At 43.2% G+C, this 18,032-nt stretch overlaps 1 protein-coding gene across 1 annotated transcript in view; it reads right to left on the reverse strand.

Moving 5' to 3' along the window:
• Nucleotides 1–18,032, reverse strand: part of fer1l4 (fer-1 like family member 4) — a gene marked incomplete at both ends in the record, with an annotated part of 68,670 nt that overhangs the window by 46,075 nt on the left and 4,563 nt on the right. Inside the window, 11 exons of the mRNA XM_080727743.1 lie at nucleotides 203–328; nucleotides 426–505; nucleotides 1,598–1,784; nucleotides 2,566–2,746; nucleotides 3,386–3,551; nucleotides 8,575–8,659; nucleotides 9,294–9,356; nucleotides 10,233–10,364; nucleotides 10,879–10,939; nucleotides 16,131–16,286; nucleotides 17,149–17,193. Of these exons, the coding sequence (XP_080583869.1) occupies nucleotides 203–328; nucleotides 426–505; nucleotides 1,598–1,784; nucleotides 2,566–2,746; nucleotides 3,386–3,551; nucleotides 8,575–8,659; nucleotides 9,294–9,356; nucleotides 10,233–10,364; nucleotides 10,879–10,939; nucleotides 16,131–16,286; nucleotides 17,149–17,193 (1,282 nt within the window). The remainder of the gene's footprint in view (nucleotides 1–202; nucleotides 329–425; nucleotides 506–1,597; nucleotides 1,785–2,565; nucleotides 2,747–3,385; nucleotides 3,552–8,574; nucleotides 8,660–9,293; nucleotides 9,357–10,232; nucleotides 10,365–10,878; nucleotides 10,940–16,130; nucleotides 16,287–17,148; nucleotides 17,194–18,032) is intronic.

Here is an 18,032-nt window from a genome sequence, read left to right on the forward strand (position 1 = left end):
GAGTCTAGGACATGTGGAGCGTTGTCCAGGGTGTTTTAGGGAAAGCTCGGACAGCATTCCTGTGTCTATCTTTGAGCGATTGATTGGCATCCTGTGTGTTAGTTTGTGTAAATGTTATGGACAATAAGGTTTTTGTATCGTATAGAGGGGACAAAAGAAAAAAAGAGATCAAAATGGTTAATGTTGAAACGTTTCAACCAACCTTGCCCAGGGGGGCGGAGCTTGACTCCACGGAGCCGGCATTGGGGGAGGAGTAAACCTCTACACTGAGAGCCAATAGGATTCGACCACGATAGAAGATTCCGTCCCCTAGTCCCTCATTCAGAGCCTGCAGAAGCAGAGGAGAGGAGCTGATTACACCGTTGTAGAGGTGGTTAGGTTTACATTAGTTTAGTGTAGTTTATTTTTAGGACTAGTTTGTTAACCTGATGTACGTCTCCTAGTGTGGAGTTCTGTGGTGAACCGTAGAGATTGACCCAACATGGTCCAAAGGTCGGATTAAAACCTGGACAGACAGACAGACAGACAGACAGACAGACAGACAGACAGACATATGGAGACAGTGGTGGCGAGAGGGACATGTTTCAGTTATAAAAGAGTTGTACAGAAACGAGCACATGAAGCTCGGAGAGAGTTCAGTCAAGTAAAGCCCTTTGCACACAGGACAGTTGCGTTTTTTGCGTTTGCGGCATGAATAAAACGCATTGGATTTGGTGTGCAAGGCTGTGCGGAATCGGCGCTGCGGATCCAAAAAGGAGTCATAAAAGGAGTGATGAGTTTTTTACCGCATGCGACAAGACGCACGAATCGAACTGGTTTCGATCGAGAAAAAAACGCACGGCGGCAGCCACTCGTCGCACGGCTAATTCGGAGCCGGTGTGCATGAGGTCATAGAGAATCATTGTTTTCTTTTCAAAAAATTATATTGTCCGTTTTATCCGTGCGGTTAAACGCGCCTGTGTGCAAAGGGCTTAACTCAGTGCAGTTGGATGAGCACTGGTCAGTCTCAGATCCATGCTTCTATTCCCAACCAATCATATACAGTACACCCTTCAACAGGCACGTGCAGAGAACGTTAGAGAGGCAGGGGCTGACATTTCTAAAAGGGCCTTTTGGTGAAAATATGGAAAATAGCAGACCTCCAAGCTCACAATGAGCTTTGGTGCTTGATACCACACTGAATAAGCATAATCAAGTCACAATACTGGAGATGTTGTGTAACGGCATGGATTTCTACACAGAGAGGGCAATTCTTTCAACATAAGATGCTGCATTCAAGTTCAGGAGAGGGCACTTTTTACAAGGCAATTCTCTATGGCATGGAAAGAGGGCATTTGCATTTCTTTCACCATAGTAATAAAACTGCATTCATGGTCAGGAGAGGGCACTTTTACTTTTACAGACGGATAAAAGGGCAGGGGCTCAAGCTCCCTTTTAAGTCTATGTGTGCACGTGCCTGCCCTTCAATGATAGTAGGGCTCTACCCGACTCAGGATTCATGTGGTCAATCCATCCATGAAGTCGTGAAGTCGATGCTTTATAAACTAGCAACATCTAAACACTAGTCATGACCTTTGTTTGACCTCTGGGAACGTACCGTTCCTGGTGGGGTCGGAGATCTGCTGCAGGTCCAGGAAGTGCGTCGCCACGGCGACGTCTCCGATGTTGGCGTCATCTCGGAGCTGCACTCTGATTCGCCGAGCCAGCGGCGGGAAGGGCTCTATGAAGGAGATCTGCTCGTTCCACACTGGGCTGTTGGTGGAGCTGGACACCGATGTCTCCCCCTGATCACACACACACACACGCACGCACGCACGCACGCACGCACGCACACACACACACACACACACACATTAAAAAGCATGCATATCAATATACTGTTGTGTCACCTACTGGTGGGGGAAAATATATATAAAATGAATCAGATTTTTTCATGTAATTTCTCCAAGGAGGCTTAGTATAGGTGAGTGGTAAAAAGACTTCAGTGCAGTAGAATCCCTGACTGTTGTTTACATACCTGCCCAGGGTGCGTACGTGAGTGTAGAAGTGTGTGTGTGTGTGTGTGTGTGTGTGTGTGTGTGTGTGTGTGTGTGTGTGTGTGTGTGTGTGTGTGTGTGTGTGTGTGTGTGTGTGTGTGTGTGTGTGTGTGCGTGTGTGTGTGTGCGTGCATGTGTCCAGTATTTAGTCCAGCCCAGTAGATAAACAGGGCAGGCTTACTTCCTGTTACCATTGTTATAAATTCATCGTGAATGGCAAGTGTCATGACAACCCGTACAATACAAAACATATGACACATTAGAACACTCAATGTGACATCATACTGTAGGTGTCATACTAGCCTGGAAACCACACCAATCTGCCATTGCAAAAAATTGCCCATGTCAGATTAGCTCTGGCCCCGCTCAGTTATTCAAATATTTCACAGCTCACAAGTCATGAGGAACCAACCAGGCCCCAGTATGCAAATGTAATCAACTTCTTCGCTACTCTGATTGGTTGTAGGTCTAACCAATAGAGTCCGTTTGAATCTCTTTTGTAACCGCCCCTTGGAGCGTGTGTGTGTACCTGTTGTCCAGAGAAGGTGACGTGAACATAGGGGTCTATGAAGACTGTCCTGTCCATCACTTTGGACAGACTGGCCATAAGTCCCGCCCCCATGGTGGGCAGTCCCTCTGCCCGGTACACTCGAACCCTGAACCGAGCCCACGGCCTCTCCTCTGGCATGCCTTTAGGAAGGAGCAGGTTCCTGCACGAGTACAACCACATTACCACAATATATTAAAAAGGCTTGAATAAAAAACTTTTACCCGAGTAAAACTACAAAAGTATTGGCATCAAAATACTTACAGTACCAAAATAAAATACTACACACACACACACACACACGCACGCATGTGCGCGCGCACATGCACACGCGCACACGCACACGCACACACACACGCACACACCCTTCAATTTCACTTCACTGTCATCTAGGGACCCCCCAAAATCATGTGGCCAACAGGTTGAGAAGTACTGGATTAGACATTGAAGAATCTCCTCATTGACTTACATTGCACTCTAAAGCAGGCCTCAAAGTCACTCTTAGTTGTAGCACATAAAGAGGACAAACTAAACTGATTCTGAATACGGTATATACCGGTATCACAAATAAATAAATAAAAATAAGTTGTTCTAGGTTTCGTGTAATCTGTCAAGAACAGACTCTCTGAAAAGGAAGAAAACAGGACGATTTTTTTTTATCAATTTCTAATCAATGGAAGAACTGAGCAAGGTATCTTGCCAATATTAGGAGGTACATCACGGTAACTAAAGAACCTAAACCTCTATCCAAGTGTCCTTTTTGCTTTAATATCATCCATGATGCACGGCGGCATGTACTGACTTCTCTATGTCCTGATTGGCTGAGGAGGCGGCCGGGGGCAGACTGGGCACGCTCAGTGCGTCGCCCTTCATGAGCACACTGAGGCTGGCCTTCACGTAACCTTTGACCCCTGACCTGGTGTCTGCAGGGTCACTGAGAGGCGCCCAGCGCTGGTAGAACCTATGATCTGAAATGATACACCATCAGCATCGTTAATATCATCATCATCATCATCATCATCATCATCATCATCATCATCATCATCTAACCCAGGGTTCCCCAATAGGCGGCCGGCGGGGGCTACTCTCTGGCCCACACCAACCCCAGTAATAATGGTGGTAAAAGAGCAGCAACAACACTAGTACATCGTCATTGTTGGGTGGAAACCTAGTATCTCCAAATTTGTATGTTCTTTCGCAAAGTAAAGCCCTGCTTCATCATATAAGGCCGTCGCACAAAAGTAGTGAAAACAGCAGATCTACAAGTACACAACGCCTCGCGATGTTGTGTGCTTGTAGATCGGCTGTTTTCACTAGTTTAAATCATTTTTAAAATGATAAATGCAACGGTTTTGGACATTTTCACCCAACAACGGCGATATCTGAACTGTCGCTGGAGTAGCGGGAACGCCACCGTCGCCCCCTGCAATGTTGTGGCCCTCGGCTTGGCACCCTAGACATAATTCGGCCCTTGGGGAAAAGTAATTGGGGAACCCTGATCTAACCTGACTCTGCCAGATGGTGGCAGTATTGAGTTCACATTATTGTGAACTTGTGAACTCAATACTGCCACCATCTGGCGGAGTCAGGTTAATCATCATCATCGTCATCATCATCATCATCAGGAACTGCACCTCCACCGACCACCAAGTAAAAGTATCAATACTGCAGTATAGAAATACTATATTACAAGTAAAAGTCTGAAATCCAAAATGTATCTGAGTAAAAAGTACAAAAGTATCGGCACAAAAATGTATCGAAAGTAAAAGAACTCAGATCAGTGTTAAAAATGTATAAAAATCTTTTGAAATAAGCCGATCTACAAGCTCACAATGCATTTACACCACTGCCGACCGCAAAGCGTACAGAGAGTGGTGCACAGCTCAGCGCATCGTAGGAGGTGAGCTTCCCTCCCTCCAAGAAATACATATGAGACGATGTCTCATGGAGTAACTTCAACAGATTTAGATTTACCCATTTTCTATTTGAGTGGTCTGGTCTGTTCAGCTAATTTGTTTCTCTCTGTAATACAGTATCTGGCTTAAAGTCCTGTTCGCAATTTGGTGTTAGGGGAGTTTCTCACCTGAACTGAGTCAGTGGGTCCCTAGACATGAAAAATCACCGAGGTGCTCGTCCGCCATAGTGCCAGGAATGGCGCAATGGCCATATCAAATATGGCTGCCATCGGCTATGATGAAAATCCAACTGTTCTGTTTCTGGGTGTATATGCACATGTAATACCTCTATTTGGACTAATTGTGGTGTGGGGAATTCATTTCTGATATTGTTTTGACCATTTTGGGCGATTTGGACCTCAAAAGGTCATGGTCAAGGTCATTTTGCTATTCTGAAGACCGTGGGCCATAACTTGGCCATTGTTAGGAGTAAAAACAGGTGCAGTAGGTCTAAATCAACTAATGCTGACATGTATAATTCATTTCTGACATTGTTTTGACCATTAAGGATCATCTTGTCTTTGAAATATCAATGTCAATGCCATTTTTCAAAAACGATTTTGTTCATTACTTGCACTTTTATAGTATTTTGTGTTAGTTTGTTACTATTTTATAGTAAGTTTGTTTTGTTTATAACAAAAGACATACTAGTGAGAAATACAACAAGTAAGCATCCACATTTAACTTTAAATTGGGGTTTAAAATGTGTGTTTAAATGAGCAAATAAGACTATTTACGAATAAAAGTGACAAATAAAATCACACACAAGATTAAATAACAATTTCCCTCAAAGTGCACCATATTGGGATTGTGTGCATGCAAGTTAGTATGAGGTGTTTTTACAGGATGGATTTGGCATTGTTCCATGGCAAAATATGATGCACAGAACTCCATCAGTGTCGAGTGTCTTGCTTCAGACATGGCAGGAGTGTACTAAAGTCAAAGTGCTCCTTCCATCCATCAGAGCTTGACATTGACTTTTTGAGGCAGTTGTCCTTTGGACAAGTATATTTCCCATTCACTTGTCCGGAGACAAAAGTCACTTGTCCGGATAAAAATTTCATACATTGAAATAATAACAAAAGGACGGCTAATGACCCCCCTTGCTCCCTCCACTCCATAGTATGGGCACTTGTCCCGGACAACAGGACAAGCCTTTATGTCATGCCCTGTTCCATGTTCCATTGGTTCTAGTCTTTCCTCAGGTTCCTTGGCTGTTCAAGCAGGTGGCAAGAAATGCGCTAGAAAGGTGCCTTGTTGGTCTCAGCAGTTGTACTTCTCTGCTACCAATACTGTGTCTTGTTCTGTCAAGGTCTTTGCCTCTCCAAAGTTTGTTAGACATTGTACTCGGTCAGAAGCCATAACTACATGTTTAATCCTCACCTGGCCCATGCAGTCATCTCCTGTCTCCAAGGCATATGTGGCTTGATCACTGTCTTGGCTAGTGGTGCTCCAAGATGAGACTGCTTGATGCAGTGCAAGTGAGTCTCACCAGTGCCATACTGCTGCCAGATCTCCTTCATCCCCAGTGCTTGGAAATATGGGGTGTAGTATAGCAGTAATGTGAAGGAGACAACAACTCTCTGGGGTCCGCTCATAGTTCCGACATCCCATTATTCTGACCATTAGGTTAGTGAAGGTTAGGGATAGGCTTAGTTATAATGGAGGCTGTACATGCACCAGGTGTCAGCCTCCTCAATCCTATTCACGATGTCTGGGATCTCTTCTCCACTAGCGACATCATCAACAGAGACAACAGAGCTGATAATGGTAAATGGACTGCATTTACAGTATATAGCGCTCTTCTCCAAAGCGCTGTACAATGTATTTCACATTCACCCATTAACACACACATTCACACATACATTCACACCAAGAAACCATGCAAGGTGCTCATTGGGAGCAGTTAGGGGTTCAGTGTCTTGCTTAAGGACACTTCGACAAATAAGCAGGAGGAGACCCTGGAACCTTCAGATTCCAAGGCAGGTAGGTTCTACCTACATCGCCACAAGCTTGAATGGACACCATATTCCGAACACACAGCTGGAGAGCTGTTTGTTCTCCTCAGACACCCAGAATTTGTAAAGTTGATGAGGGATGGGTGCGTCTATCGACTCCGTTATCTCTGATGATGATGAGTGGCTCCCTGCAAAAGGGGCTGGAGGTGAAGAGATCCCAAAGATTGAACTAGATTGAGGAGGCTGTCACCAAGCTGCTGGTACATGTGGAGTCAACTGGCCCTATTATAACTAAACCTACCCATAACCCTAACCTAATGGAGGGAATAATGGGTCGCCAGGATTATGAGTGGACCCCAGAGAGTTGTCGTAGTGATACTTCCAAGCACTGGGGATTAAGTAGATCTGGTAGCAGTATGGCACTAGGTGTGCAGCGGCACATGCTTCTACAGCATCAAGCAGTCTCTCATCTTGGAGCACCACTAGCCAAGACAGTGATCAGGGGACATATGCCTTGGAAACTGGAGATGCCTGCATGGGCCAGGTGGGGACTAAGCATGCAGCTATGGCTTCTGACCGAATACAATATCTAACAAACTTTGGAGAGGCAAAGACCTTGAGAGAACAAGACAGCATTGGTAGCAGAGAAGTACAACTGCTGCCTGAGACCAACAAGGCACCTTTCTAGTGCATGTCTTGCCACCTGCTTGCAACAGCCAAGGAACCTGAGGAAAGACTAGAACCAATGGAACATGGACGGATGCAAGGAACACTTCGACTCTCGAGGATATGGCTGCCTTGCTGAATACATCCTGTAAAAACACATCATACTAACTTGGATGCACACAATCCCAATATGGTGCACTTTGAGGGAACTTGTTATTTAATTTTGTGTGTGCTTTTGTTGTGTGATTTTATTTGTCACTTTTATCCGTAAATAGTCTTATTTGCTCATTTAAACACCCATTTAAAACCCCCCTTTAAAGTTAAATGTGGATGTTTACTGCACTAGTATGTATTTTGTTATAAACAAAACAAACTTACTATAAAATAGTAACAAACTTACAAAAAATACTATAAAAGTGCAAGTAATGAACAAAATCGTTTTTAGAGAATGGCATTGACATTGATATTTCAAAGACAAGATGATCCTTAATGGTCAAAACAATGTCAGAAATGAATTATACATGTCAGCATTAGTTGATTTAGACCTACTGCACCTGTTTCTACTCCTAACAATGGCCAAGTTATGGCCCACGGTCTTCGGAATAGCAAAATGACCTTGACCATGACCTTTTGAGGTCCAAATCGCCCAAAATGGTCAAAACAATATCAGAAATGAATTCCCCACACCACAATTAGTCCAAATAGAGGTATTACATGTGCATATACACCCAGAAACAGAACAGTTGGATTTTCATCATAGCCGATGGCAGCCATATTTGATATGGCCATTGCGCCATTCCTGGCACTATGGCGGACGAGCACCTCGGTGATTTTTCATGTCTAGGGACCCACTGACTCAGTTCAGGTGAGAAACTCCCCTAACACCAAATTGCGAACAGGACTTTAAGCCAGATACTGGACTACTGTAACGAGACAGACATAGTTTGTCCGTGAAAACAGGGACATGCTGGGCCCCTGATTCAGCCCGGGAAAAAAAGAGTTGGAGAGGCCCTCATTGCGCGCTATAGAGAGAGATCTCTCTCTATAGCGCTGCTGCTACTCAAAGATTTGTGACAAAGTGACAAGCCAGTGGGCCAATTACATGAGTTATATTTCATCGTTGTCAGGTGGAAACCTTGTATGTCCAAAACCGTTTGTTTTGTATTTATCATTTTAAACTAGTGAAAACAGCCAATCTACAAGCACACAACGCCTCGCACCGCGAGGCGTTGTGTGCTTGTAGATCTGCTGTTTTCACTACTTTTGTGCAAACAGTTTAATTTGTACTTTTGTGCAAACAGTTCAATTTTTTCCTAATGGCTGGCCTGGACGGGCTGGGAATGAACCGGCCGTTTGGGAGTTGTCCCGCTTTTCCCAATGGCCAGCACGTCCCTGCGTCCGTGAAAACCTACCTGGTTGGCTGTAGACTGTAGCCAGGTCTATCTTAAAGGTTCCTATGTGAGTCATCAGGAAGGCCAGCGTACGCCTATGGACCACCTGGGAGGAAGTGACATCACACATTACACCAACGCTCTTCACCAGAAAAAACAAGTAAATCTCTTTAAAATGTTTGGTAATTTCCTCCATCAGCCTTGAACAGCCATAAGTAGATTAGTCGTTGAGGGCTTTTCATAAGGATGGAGCGACACGCCATGCCTGCGTTCTCGTTCAGATCTGTGCGGTTGACATGTAAATAAGAAAACGCTCAAAACATTTCAACTCTACTAGTGATGGCCTAAAGCAGTTACTGGGTATACTACTGTATATACACATGTATCCACTGACCTTTATCTCAATGACCAAGCCCTCGGCTTGGTACCCAAGACATAATTTGTCCCTTTGGGAAAACTAATTGGGGAACCCTGCATTACACCAACGCTCTTCACCAGAAAAACAAGTAAATCTCTTTCAAATGTTTGGTAATTTCCTCCATCAGCCTTGAACAGCCATAAGTAGATTAGTCGTTAAGGGCTTTTCATAAGGATGGAGCGACACGCCATGCATGCGTTCTCGTTCAGATCTGTGCGGTTGACATGTAAATAAGAAAACGCTCAAAACATTACAACTCTACTAGTGATGGCCTAAAGCAGTTACTGGGTATACTACTGTATATACACATGTATCCACTGACCTTTATCTCAATGACTTTATCAAAGAGAACATCTGCAGGCTCCTGAAACTCAAACATGAAGTTCTGGAGAGGAGAGGAGAGGAGAGGAGAGGAGAGGAGAGGAGAGGAGAGGAGAGGAGAGGAGAGGAGAGAGTTAGTACAGCTGCTGTAGCTGTCATGACAGAATGAATATTTCTATATAGATGTCTATATTATGCTGTATTCTGATATAGTATTTGTTAATATATCTTATGTAATTTTAGGATGTAACGATACAATAATATCAAGATAATTCCAAGAGTCCACAGTACGATATTTATCGTTACATTTAAAATAAGTGAATAAAATAAATTATGTTCCAAATGTACCCTGTCAATAGTCCACATTTTCAGCCTGATTACCTTGTAGATCCCATCACAGGCCCACCAGAATATTGAGAAACTTTTGTTATTTTGTGAAATCCCCAGCCATAATGACAATAATGTTACATCCCTAGTATTGTATGTGGAGTACTGTAGGCTAGGGTATTAACGAAAAAATCGACAAGTCGACTCAGTCGACTTCATTACACAAGTCGACTCCCACCAGAGAAAGTCGAAAGTCGAAGTTGGAAAAAACGTTCTATTGTGAAAATAGCAGATCTACATGCTCACAACGCCTCGCAATGCTTAATTTGAAATTTTAGAGGTATTAAAAAGTCCTTAAATTGGCACTTTAGAAATGTGAAGATACCCTCTCTATACACTTAAACTGTATGTTGGTTTGTTTACTGTTGAGTGAGAAAACAATGTTTCACATTACGTTAAACATCTGGGGACCCCCCCAAAATAATTTGGGGGTCGTGTGTGATGTAATGATGTCATCAAACAATAAAGTCGACTTCAACTCAACTTTTTACTGAGTCGAGTCGAGTTGCAAAAATCACAAGTCGTTAATGCCCCACTGTAGGCCTACATGTACCTCATTGTAAAAGGGACAGTTGGTGGACTTCTGTGTGGCGGTGTTTTTCTTCTGGTCTCCGATCCTGACGAACACAGCTGGGTTTATGTTCACTCCTATTAGACGCTGGGCCTCCAAGATGTTCACATTCACCTGGACAGACACGCATGTACACACATACACACACGCACGCACGCACGCACGCACGCACGCACGCACGCACGCACACGCACACACACGCACACACACATATTAATATAATACAGACGCATATAACCATATGTTGTGTAGTACTGTATGGGCCTATCATTTATATTAGCCTACTTCTCCTAGTACTAGGCTATTATTATTGGTTTTTTTGAGCGGTGGTCACAACGCTCCTATACGTGGCCGTGTGTGTGGGTCTGTCTGTCTGTCTGTCTGTCTGTCTGTCTGTCTGTCTGTCTGTCTCCGTGTCCGTAGCCTGCAGTAACCTTTTCTGACCACACATGTTAAGGGAGGGGCGCTGTTGCACACACACACACACACACACACACACACACACACACACACACACACACACACACACACACACACACACACACACACACACAACCGCTCAGTTCACACGAGTGTGATTTTTACTGTTACTATTAGTATTACTATAAAAAGTCATACTCAAACCCACCTGGAAGCTCTGCACTCTGGGAGTTGCTGCTGCAGCGTGTTTGGAGAGAGGCCTGCACCTACTACACAGGCACATGCACGCACGCACACACACACACAGACACACGCACGCACGCACGCACGCACGCACGCACGCACACACACACACACACACACACACACACACACACACACACACACACACACACACACACACACACACACACACACACACACACACACAGGTCTGAGGTCTCATTGCAGACACTATGCTGGCTTTGTCTGCCATCTTTCAGATGTATCTCTAAAGATGAAGGTAGGTAACAATTGACTGTCAACTTCTGTAGCCTTAATGCCAACAACGTGACAGGGCAGCAATCCGCCAACGCAATTCACATCACAACCTTTGACTGGCTGCTGATACATTACAAACGACATTGACACAGGGAAAGATTTTGAATCTTGCAGAAACATTTGAATGACCTACCGGTATAACTCATATCCTGCCGCTGCACAAATGTCAGTCTCAGACGGGGATAGTATAACAGGGGTGGCCATAGCTGAATGGTTAGAGCAGTGGTTCCCAAACTATTTAGCTTGTGACCCAAAAGAGAAATTGGATGTTTGCCCGGGACCCAAACTAGTGACAATTCGGCAGTTTTTACTACTTCTTAAAACCCACTTACTGCCAGGGGCCACAAGGTGCCGCTAGAGTGCCAGACATTTCTGCATAGGCCTTCGCTCTAACTTCCGGGTACACAGGCAGAAGTGGCTTGGGCTTTCACTGCAAACACTGTTATGAACGAAGACCGGAGGAAGTGAGCTAACAGTTAGCTATTGGCTTCTTTATTTTTTAGAAGCCCGATCTGAAGCTATTTAGCCGCAAAAAAACTTTGTCGCTGCCCTGGGAACACAGTTCAGAGAAAAAGGTCTCTAAAGATGTGAGTTTGTATTGGAGTCGGCGGCGCGGTGCGGCGGCGTTACCCGATTTTTTTTTAAGCTTCCAATGAATGGCTTTGTGTGTATATCACGCCCATATATGGTCATTTCAGTCCAGAATGAACAGGCTTTTTCAAAAACAGAATGTCCGTTTAATTACCATATATGGTGATCTCAGTCCAGAATGAACAGGGTTTTTCAAAAACAGAATGTCCGTTACCTTATTTCCATATATGGTCACTCCAGGCCAGAATGAACAGGTTTTTCCTGTCCCGTACGTGTAAAATATCAGTCCAGAATGAATAGGCTTTTTCAAAAAGCAAAATGTGTGTCCCATGTCCATATATGGTCATTTCAGTTCAGAATGAATAGGCTTTATATGTCCTGTACATCTAGAATATGTGTGCGGTGTCCCTCCCGGTCAGATGAATGGATACTTTGAGGATTGGTCAAGCTTCACATGATAATTTGGCCTTCAGGGTTTATCTGTCTTATTTAAACACTTTATATTTATTTATGTATTTATTTAATTACAAATTCTTATTTTAATGTATGTGTTTTAATCTATTTTATTTTTTAAACCTATTATACCAACTGTCATACCAGCTCTCCAAATACATTCAGAATAGAGGTTTTATCTGTCCACCGCTTCAATTCGAACCGAGGTTTGATTCTTTATTAATTTCTTTATTTATTCATGAAATTACTTTAAAAAAATCATTGTATCATTGTTTTTATCATGAAAACAATTGCTTTTTTGGCAATGTTTTTTTTTTTATTATTATTATTGTTTTGAACAAAATGTAGGGAACCCACAAATGGGTCCCAAACCAGTGTATGGGAAGGGAACCAGGGGATTCATTAGAGAGCCCGCTTGGGAAACTAAAGGTGTCAGGTTTGAAAAGTAAAAAAATCAAAATTATTGAAACATCAGACTCTAACTGGGTCTCGTTATTGATCACAAACAGCAATCAAAGGAAACCAATTTGTTGCAGATACCAAATAAGAAGTATTCTTATTAACTAATTTGCTGCCAAAACGTTTTTATACGTTTTCAGGTTCAGGTTCAACTTTATTGTCAACAATACCAGTTACATGTAAAAGGCACGTGAAATTCATTGTGCGCTAAAACCAAGGCAGCAGCTATACAGTCTTAAAATACCACATTAAAATCAGTGTTAAGTTGTTAAAAACTGCACTGCTTAATTAATAGTCTAGGATTTAAGTTACCTAAAAGTGCAAAAGCTCAAGTGCAAAGTGCATAATTGTGCAAAGTGCAAACTTGTGCAAAATGGTCCTTTTGGGTAACGTATATACGTTTTACCATTTTGGGCCACTGGGGGGCACTGTTCACTAATATATGAGACAGCAATGTGTTCACTGCTCTCTGGGCTGCCTGTGATGCTGATGAAAAAATATAAAAAAATAATTCATGTAATCAGCTTTCTGTGGCACACCTTCTTCAAAATGGCCGCCAAAATGGCCGCCATCCACATGCTGTAATTGTTTGTGTGTGTTAATCTAAAAATGGATTTTTCTTGGGGTTGATTATATTTTTCTGCCAACTGCAAGGGGGCAATGGACATCTTCTGAGAGCTTATTTTTAATTTTAATTTAATTTTTATTTTATTTCAAAAACATTTTTTTTAAATGGCTGAAATGTCTTAGAGGTTTGGCAAAACCCTTGGCAGGGAATGTGTTAATAGTTCCACTGCAATCTGGGAACAAATCGGGGAAAAAAAAGGGGGACGGGGACGACAGAGCCCTCTCTGTTTTGTTGAGCAGTGCAAACCGCTCCTACATTTGTGGATTAGTAGTTGTTGTTAGCCATGGCTGTCAGTTCCCACCTGATGTTGTGTGGGAGTTCCAACTGCTTCAGACCGTACTGAATAACTGCTAACTTGCATATTGTCTTCAGGCTAGGGCTTAGGTCTAAGATGTACACGTCACCAGCGGGTATGTTGAATCCCTTGAATCCTTCAAAGAGGGTGATGCGATCGCCCACCATGCAACTACAATACACCTGAGACGGGCCTTTCCCCTTGAGCTCTACCTTCCTCCAGCAGAAGGTCTCTGTATTGAATTTCCACAGATATAAGTTATTTGTCCAGTTGTTATCACTTACCTGTATATACAGCTCTCCTTTGTAGGCAAAGGCTGAATGACAATGACCATAGCAAGGAAGTTCTGCAGAAGGCATGCTCAGCCAACAGTGGTTCTCTGTGTCAAACACTCTGATGTTAATGTGGTTCCCACTGCCTCGACATACAAACATCTTCGTCCCGATGATGGTGACAGAGTGCCATGACGAAGCAGGTGGTGGTGTGCCTCTGGTTTTTTAATAGAAGACCAGACCATGGTGGTGGTGTCCAACTTGTAGATGTCATTACAAAGCCCAAATGAGTTCTTGTATCCCCCATGGATATACATGACCTTCCCCAGGACGCAGGCTGAGTGGCCGCTTCTCGCCTCTGGAACAATCCCAGAAATGTTGGGTTTGAACCATCTGTGGGTGTCAACATTAAATGCAGAAATACTGTTGCCATAAGGATACCCTCCCCAGATGTAGATGATATCCGCTATCAGCACAGCTGTGTGGCCAAAGCGCCTGGAAGGAACCTCTTGGGGACATTCTCCTGAAGTCATTGGGGGCAACTTCCTCCAGTGTAAAGACACTGTGTTGAAGATATACACTTCAGTCTGATCAAGGTGGCCAAACTGGCCATAGCAGAGCCCTTCAAAGGAGTACACCTTGTGCTCCACAGCAACAACAGCTGGATTCCATCCCTTTGATTCTCTACTCAGATGCAGCGTCCAGCAGAACATTTATCACACTGTAGTTCAAGTCTTGCTCTCTAAAAGTCCTGATGTGTGGTGCGCTATTGCTTATATTTGTTCAGGGGCTCAGGTTTGACAAATCCACAAAGCAGATGAGTTGGTGATGATTTTTGATAGTGAATTGAATCACCAGCACAATCACAGTCCAAGAACGTTCTGGTAATCTTCCAGGATTATGCTACACAGCAGACAATCTATTCAGTGTTCACCACAAAAGAGCTGGATTTGTGTTCAAAAGTTCCTTAATGATGTTTCTTTTAGTTGACATGTCATTTTAAAGGACATGGTTCTTATGATGACATTGTGATGTCATTGCATGATGTCACTCAATCTGTCTTGTCCGGAAGGTGTCATCATGTGTCATTAAGTTTGGACATTACATTATAGCCCAAGATTTTAATTTTCACACTTTTTCCAAAACTAACAGATTATGTCAAATGCTGTGTTATTATACAGTTATTTATGCAAAAATCAAACCTCGGTTCGAAGTGAAGCGGTGAATCTGAGTATAAAATTGTCTGGAGAGCCAAATTGTCATGTGAAGCTTGACTATATTAGGACTACTGAATATATTAGGACTACTACAGTAGTCCTAATATATTCAATGTGTTCTAGAGCTATAAACTCTGTATATACATTTGGTTCGAAGTGAAGTGGTGAAGTTTTATTCTATGTGTTCTAGAGCTTCAGAATTCAGAATTCTGAATGAATGAATGATTTTATCTGGAGGGCTGGATTGTCATGTGAAGCTTGACCAATCCTCAAAGTATGGTCTCATTGGACATTTTTAATCATCCAATCATCAGACCGGGACGGACACTACACACATATTGTACGGGACAGATAAAACCTGTTCATTCTGGACTGAAATGACCATATATGGACATGAGGGGATACACATGGGACACACATTTACGGACAGATAAAACCTGTTCATTCTGGACTGAAATGACCATATGGACATGAGGGGACACACATGGGACACACTTTTACGGACAGATAAAACCTGTTCATTCTGGACTGAAATGACCATGTATGGATTATGGACATGAACGGGACACACAAAGCCTCTCCTTGGAAGCGGCTTTCACCGTGGGCAAATAGCCACCGGGCACCAAATTCAAATGGATGCAAGTAAGTATCAAATCTAGCTGCCCAGTTCTTTTAAACGCTCAATTGATTTTGCGAATTAAACGCCTGGGCTACTGCTACAGCAAGTCAAAATATTCCTATCACAATAAAGAAATACTTCGTCCTGTATTCCAAGTTTTACTTGAGCAAAAGTAAAAAAGTATTGGCATTAAAAATATGCTTAAAGGTAGGGTGAGTGATTTCAGTTTTCATGTGGGTGACAGGCGGGGGCCTTCCTCCAATCATGATCTTGTGATCACACACACACACACACACACACACACACGCACACACACACACACACACACACACACACACACACACACAGACAGACAGACAGACAGACAGACAGGCAGACAGGCAGACCTGAGTAGAGGCGTGAAGGTGATGTTGGCAGCCTCCAGGTCGGTGAGGTCATCGTCATAGTCATCATCATCATATTCGTCGTCGTTCTGATCTCCAGTTTGAATCAGACTCCTGCCCAGTCGACGGGCCTCCCTGTCCAACTGCACCTTACCCACACTGACACAGACAGACAGACAGACAGACAGACAGACAGACAGACAGACAGAAAAGCTGTCGCTATGCTGGCTGCAGAACAATCACCACGCCATTGATTACAATGGGGATTTGACTTGGCTTATACAGATAGATAGATAGATAGATAGATAGATAGATAGATAGATAGATAGATAGATAGATAAAGTGTCAAGTCAATGCTATAAATGTCACATCATAACACAAGTAACAACCTATCAATGCAGTGCCAAACAAAAGAATATACAGTTCTGACAACCATTGTTGCTGCTTTACACAGCTCTCCATTGTTTTAGGAAAATACATTGTATATAAACACAGCCACTTCAGTTCATTCACTAACTGCAGTGACTGTGGGGCATTTCTAGGGATGGCACCCAGGGTTTGTCATTAAATGAAGCAGAAGGCTGTTGACAATGGTTGCATAAGTAAGTGCATGTACCTCTGGAGCCATTGTTTGCTTTTGAAAAATTGCATGACCCTCCCTTGAATTCAAAGTGAAATCAGCAGACCCTCCCTAAGACTGAAATTAATTTATTATTATTTATTATTATTTATCCTCCAGGGGGTGCTGTTCATAAAAACCGATTGCTCCCTAAACAAAATATTTAAACAAAATATACTGTTGTTGTACGACAAAGTAGGGCATTCGGAGATACAAAGTTTCTGCCCAACAACAAAAGTATGATGTCACAGGTTAGGGTTAGGCCTGGGTTGGAGGTGGTTAAATGTGTGTGTGTGTGTGTGTGTGTGTGTGTGTGTGTGTGTGTGTGTGTGTGTGTGTGTGTGTGTGTGTGTGTGTGTGTGTGTGTGTGTGTGTGTGTGTGTGTGTGTGTTGAAGTCTCACATTTCAGGGTCCTCAAATGCAACATTTCTGATGACCAGACCTGACCTGAAATACAGGGAGAGAGAGAGAGAGAGAGAGAGAGAGAAAGAGAGAGAGAGATTATACTGTTATAAAAATCACACCCGTGTGAAGTGGAGCTGTGTGTGTGTGTGTGTGTGTGTGTGTGTGTGTGTGTGTGTGTGTGTGTGTGTGTGTGTGTGTGTGTGTGTGTGTGTGTGTGTGTGTGTGTGTGTGTGTGTAGATCATGTGTACCGATTTTTGTGACATTTGAAGAAAATATGTAGGAAAAGGAGCAAAAAGTGTGTTTTCAATTTTCCGCCATTCAAGATGGCGGAAAATCTATCCTGGCGCAAATGGGCGTAGCCTATATGGGGATGTGTCTTGACCCAAGGAATCCAGGGAAAAAAGAATTTTAATTTTCCGATCTACGGTTCAAGAGTTACGGGGCAAAACGTAAAGTGGGCCGTTATAGCGCCACCATGAGGCCGAGTGATGTAATTATTTTTCGATTCATTCTTAAAATCATTATGAATCTCCTCTCCGAGGTTTGAAACTGTAGCTCCTATGGTTTACGAGAGAAAAATACTTGAAAGTGATTTCTTGCATTGTCCCATTATAAGTCAATGGGGACAATTAAGCGTCGTTTTTTGCCGATTACGTCGGCATGGTAAGGCGGATCGGAACGAAAGGTAATAGAACACCATTCCCGGCCGAGCCGCACATTTTGATGTATATATTGCGCGAGTGGCGTAAATGGTGCGGCACTAGTTACGCGCCGAAGTCAGGCTACATACACACAGACACACAGACAGACACACAGACCCACACAGCCACGTATAGGGAGCTGCACACAGCTCCAAAAAACAGAATAATGACGTAATAAT

The sequence above is a fragment of the Nannobrachium achirus genome, assembly GCF_963921795.1.
Source record: "Nannobrachium achirus genome assembly, chromosome: 6".
Taxonomy (NCBI): domain Eukaryota; kingdom Metazoa; phylum Chordata; class Actinopteri; order Myctophiformes; family Myctophidae; genus Nannobrachium; species Nannobrachium achirus.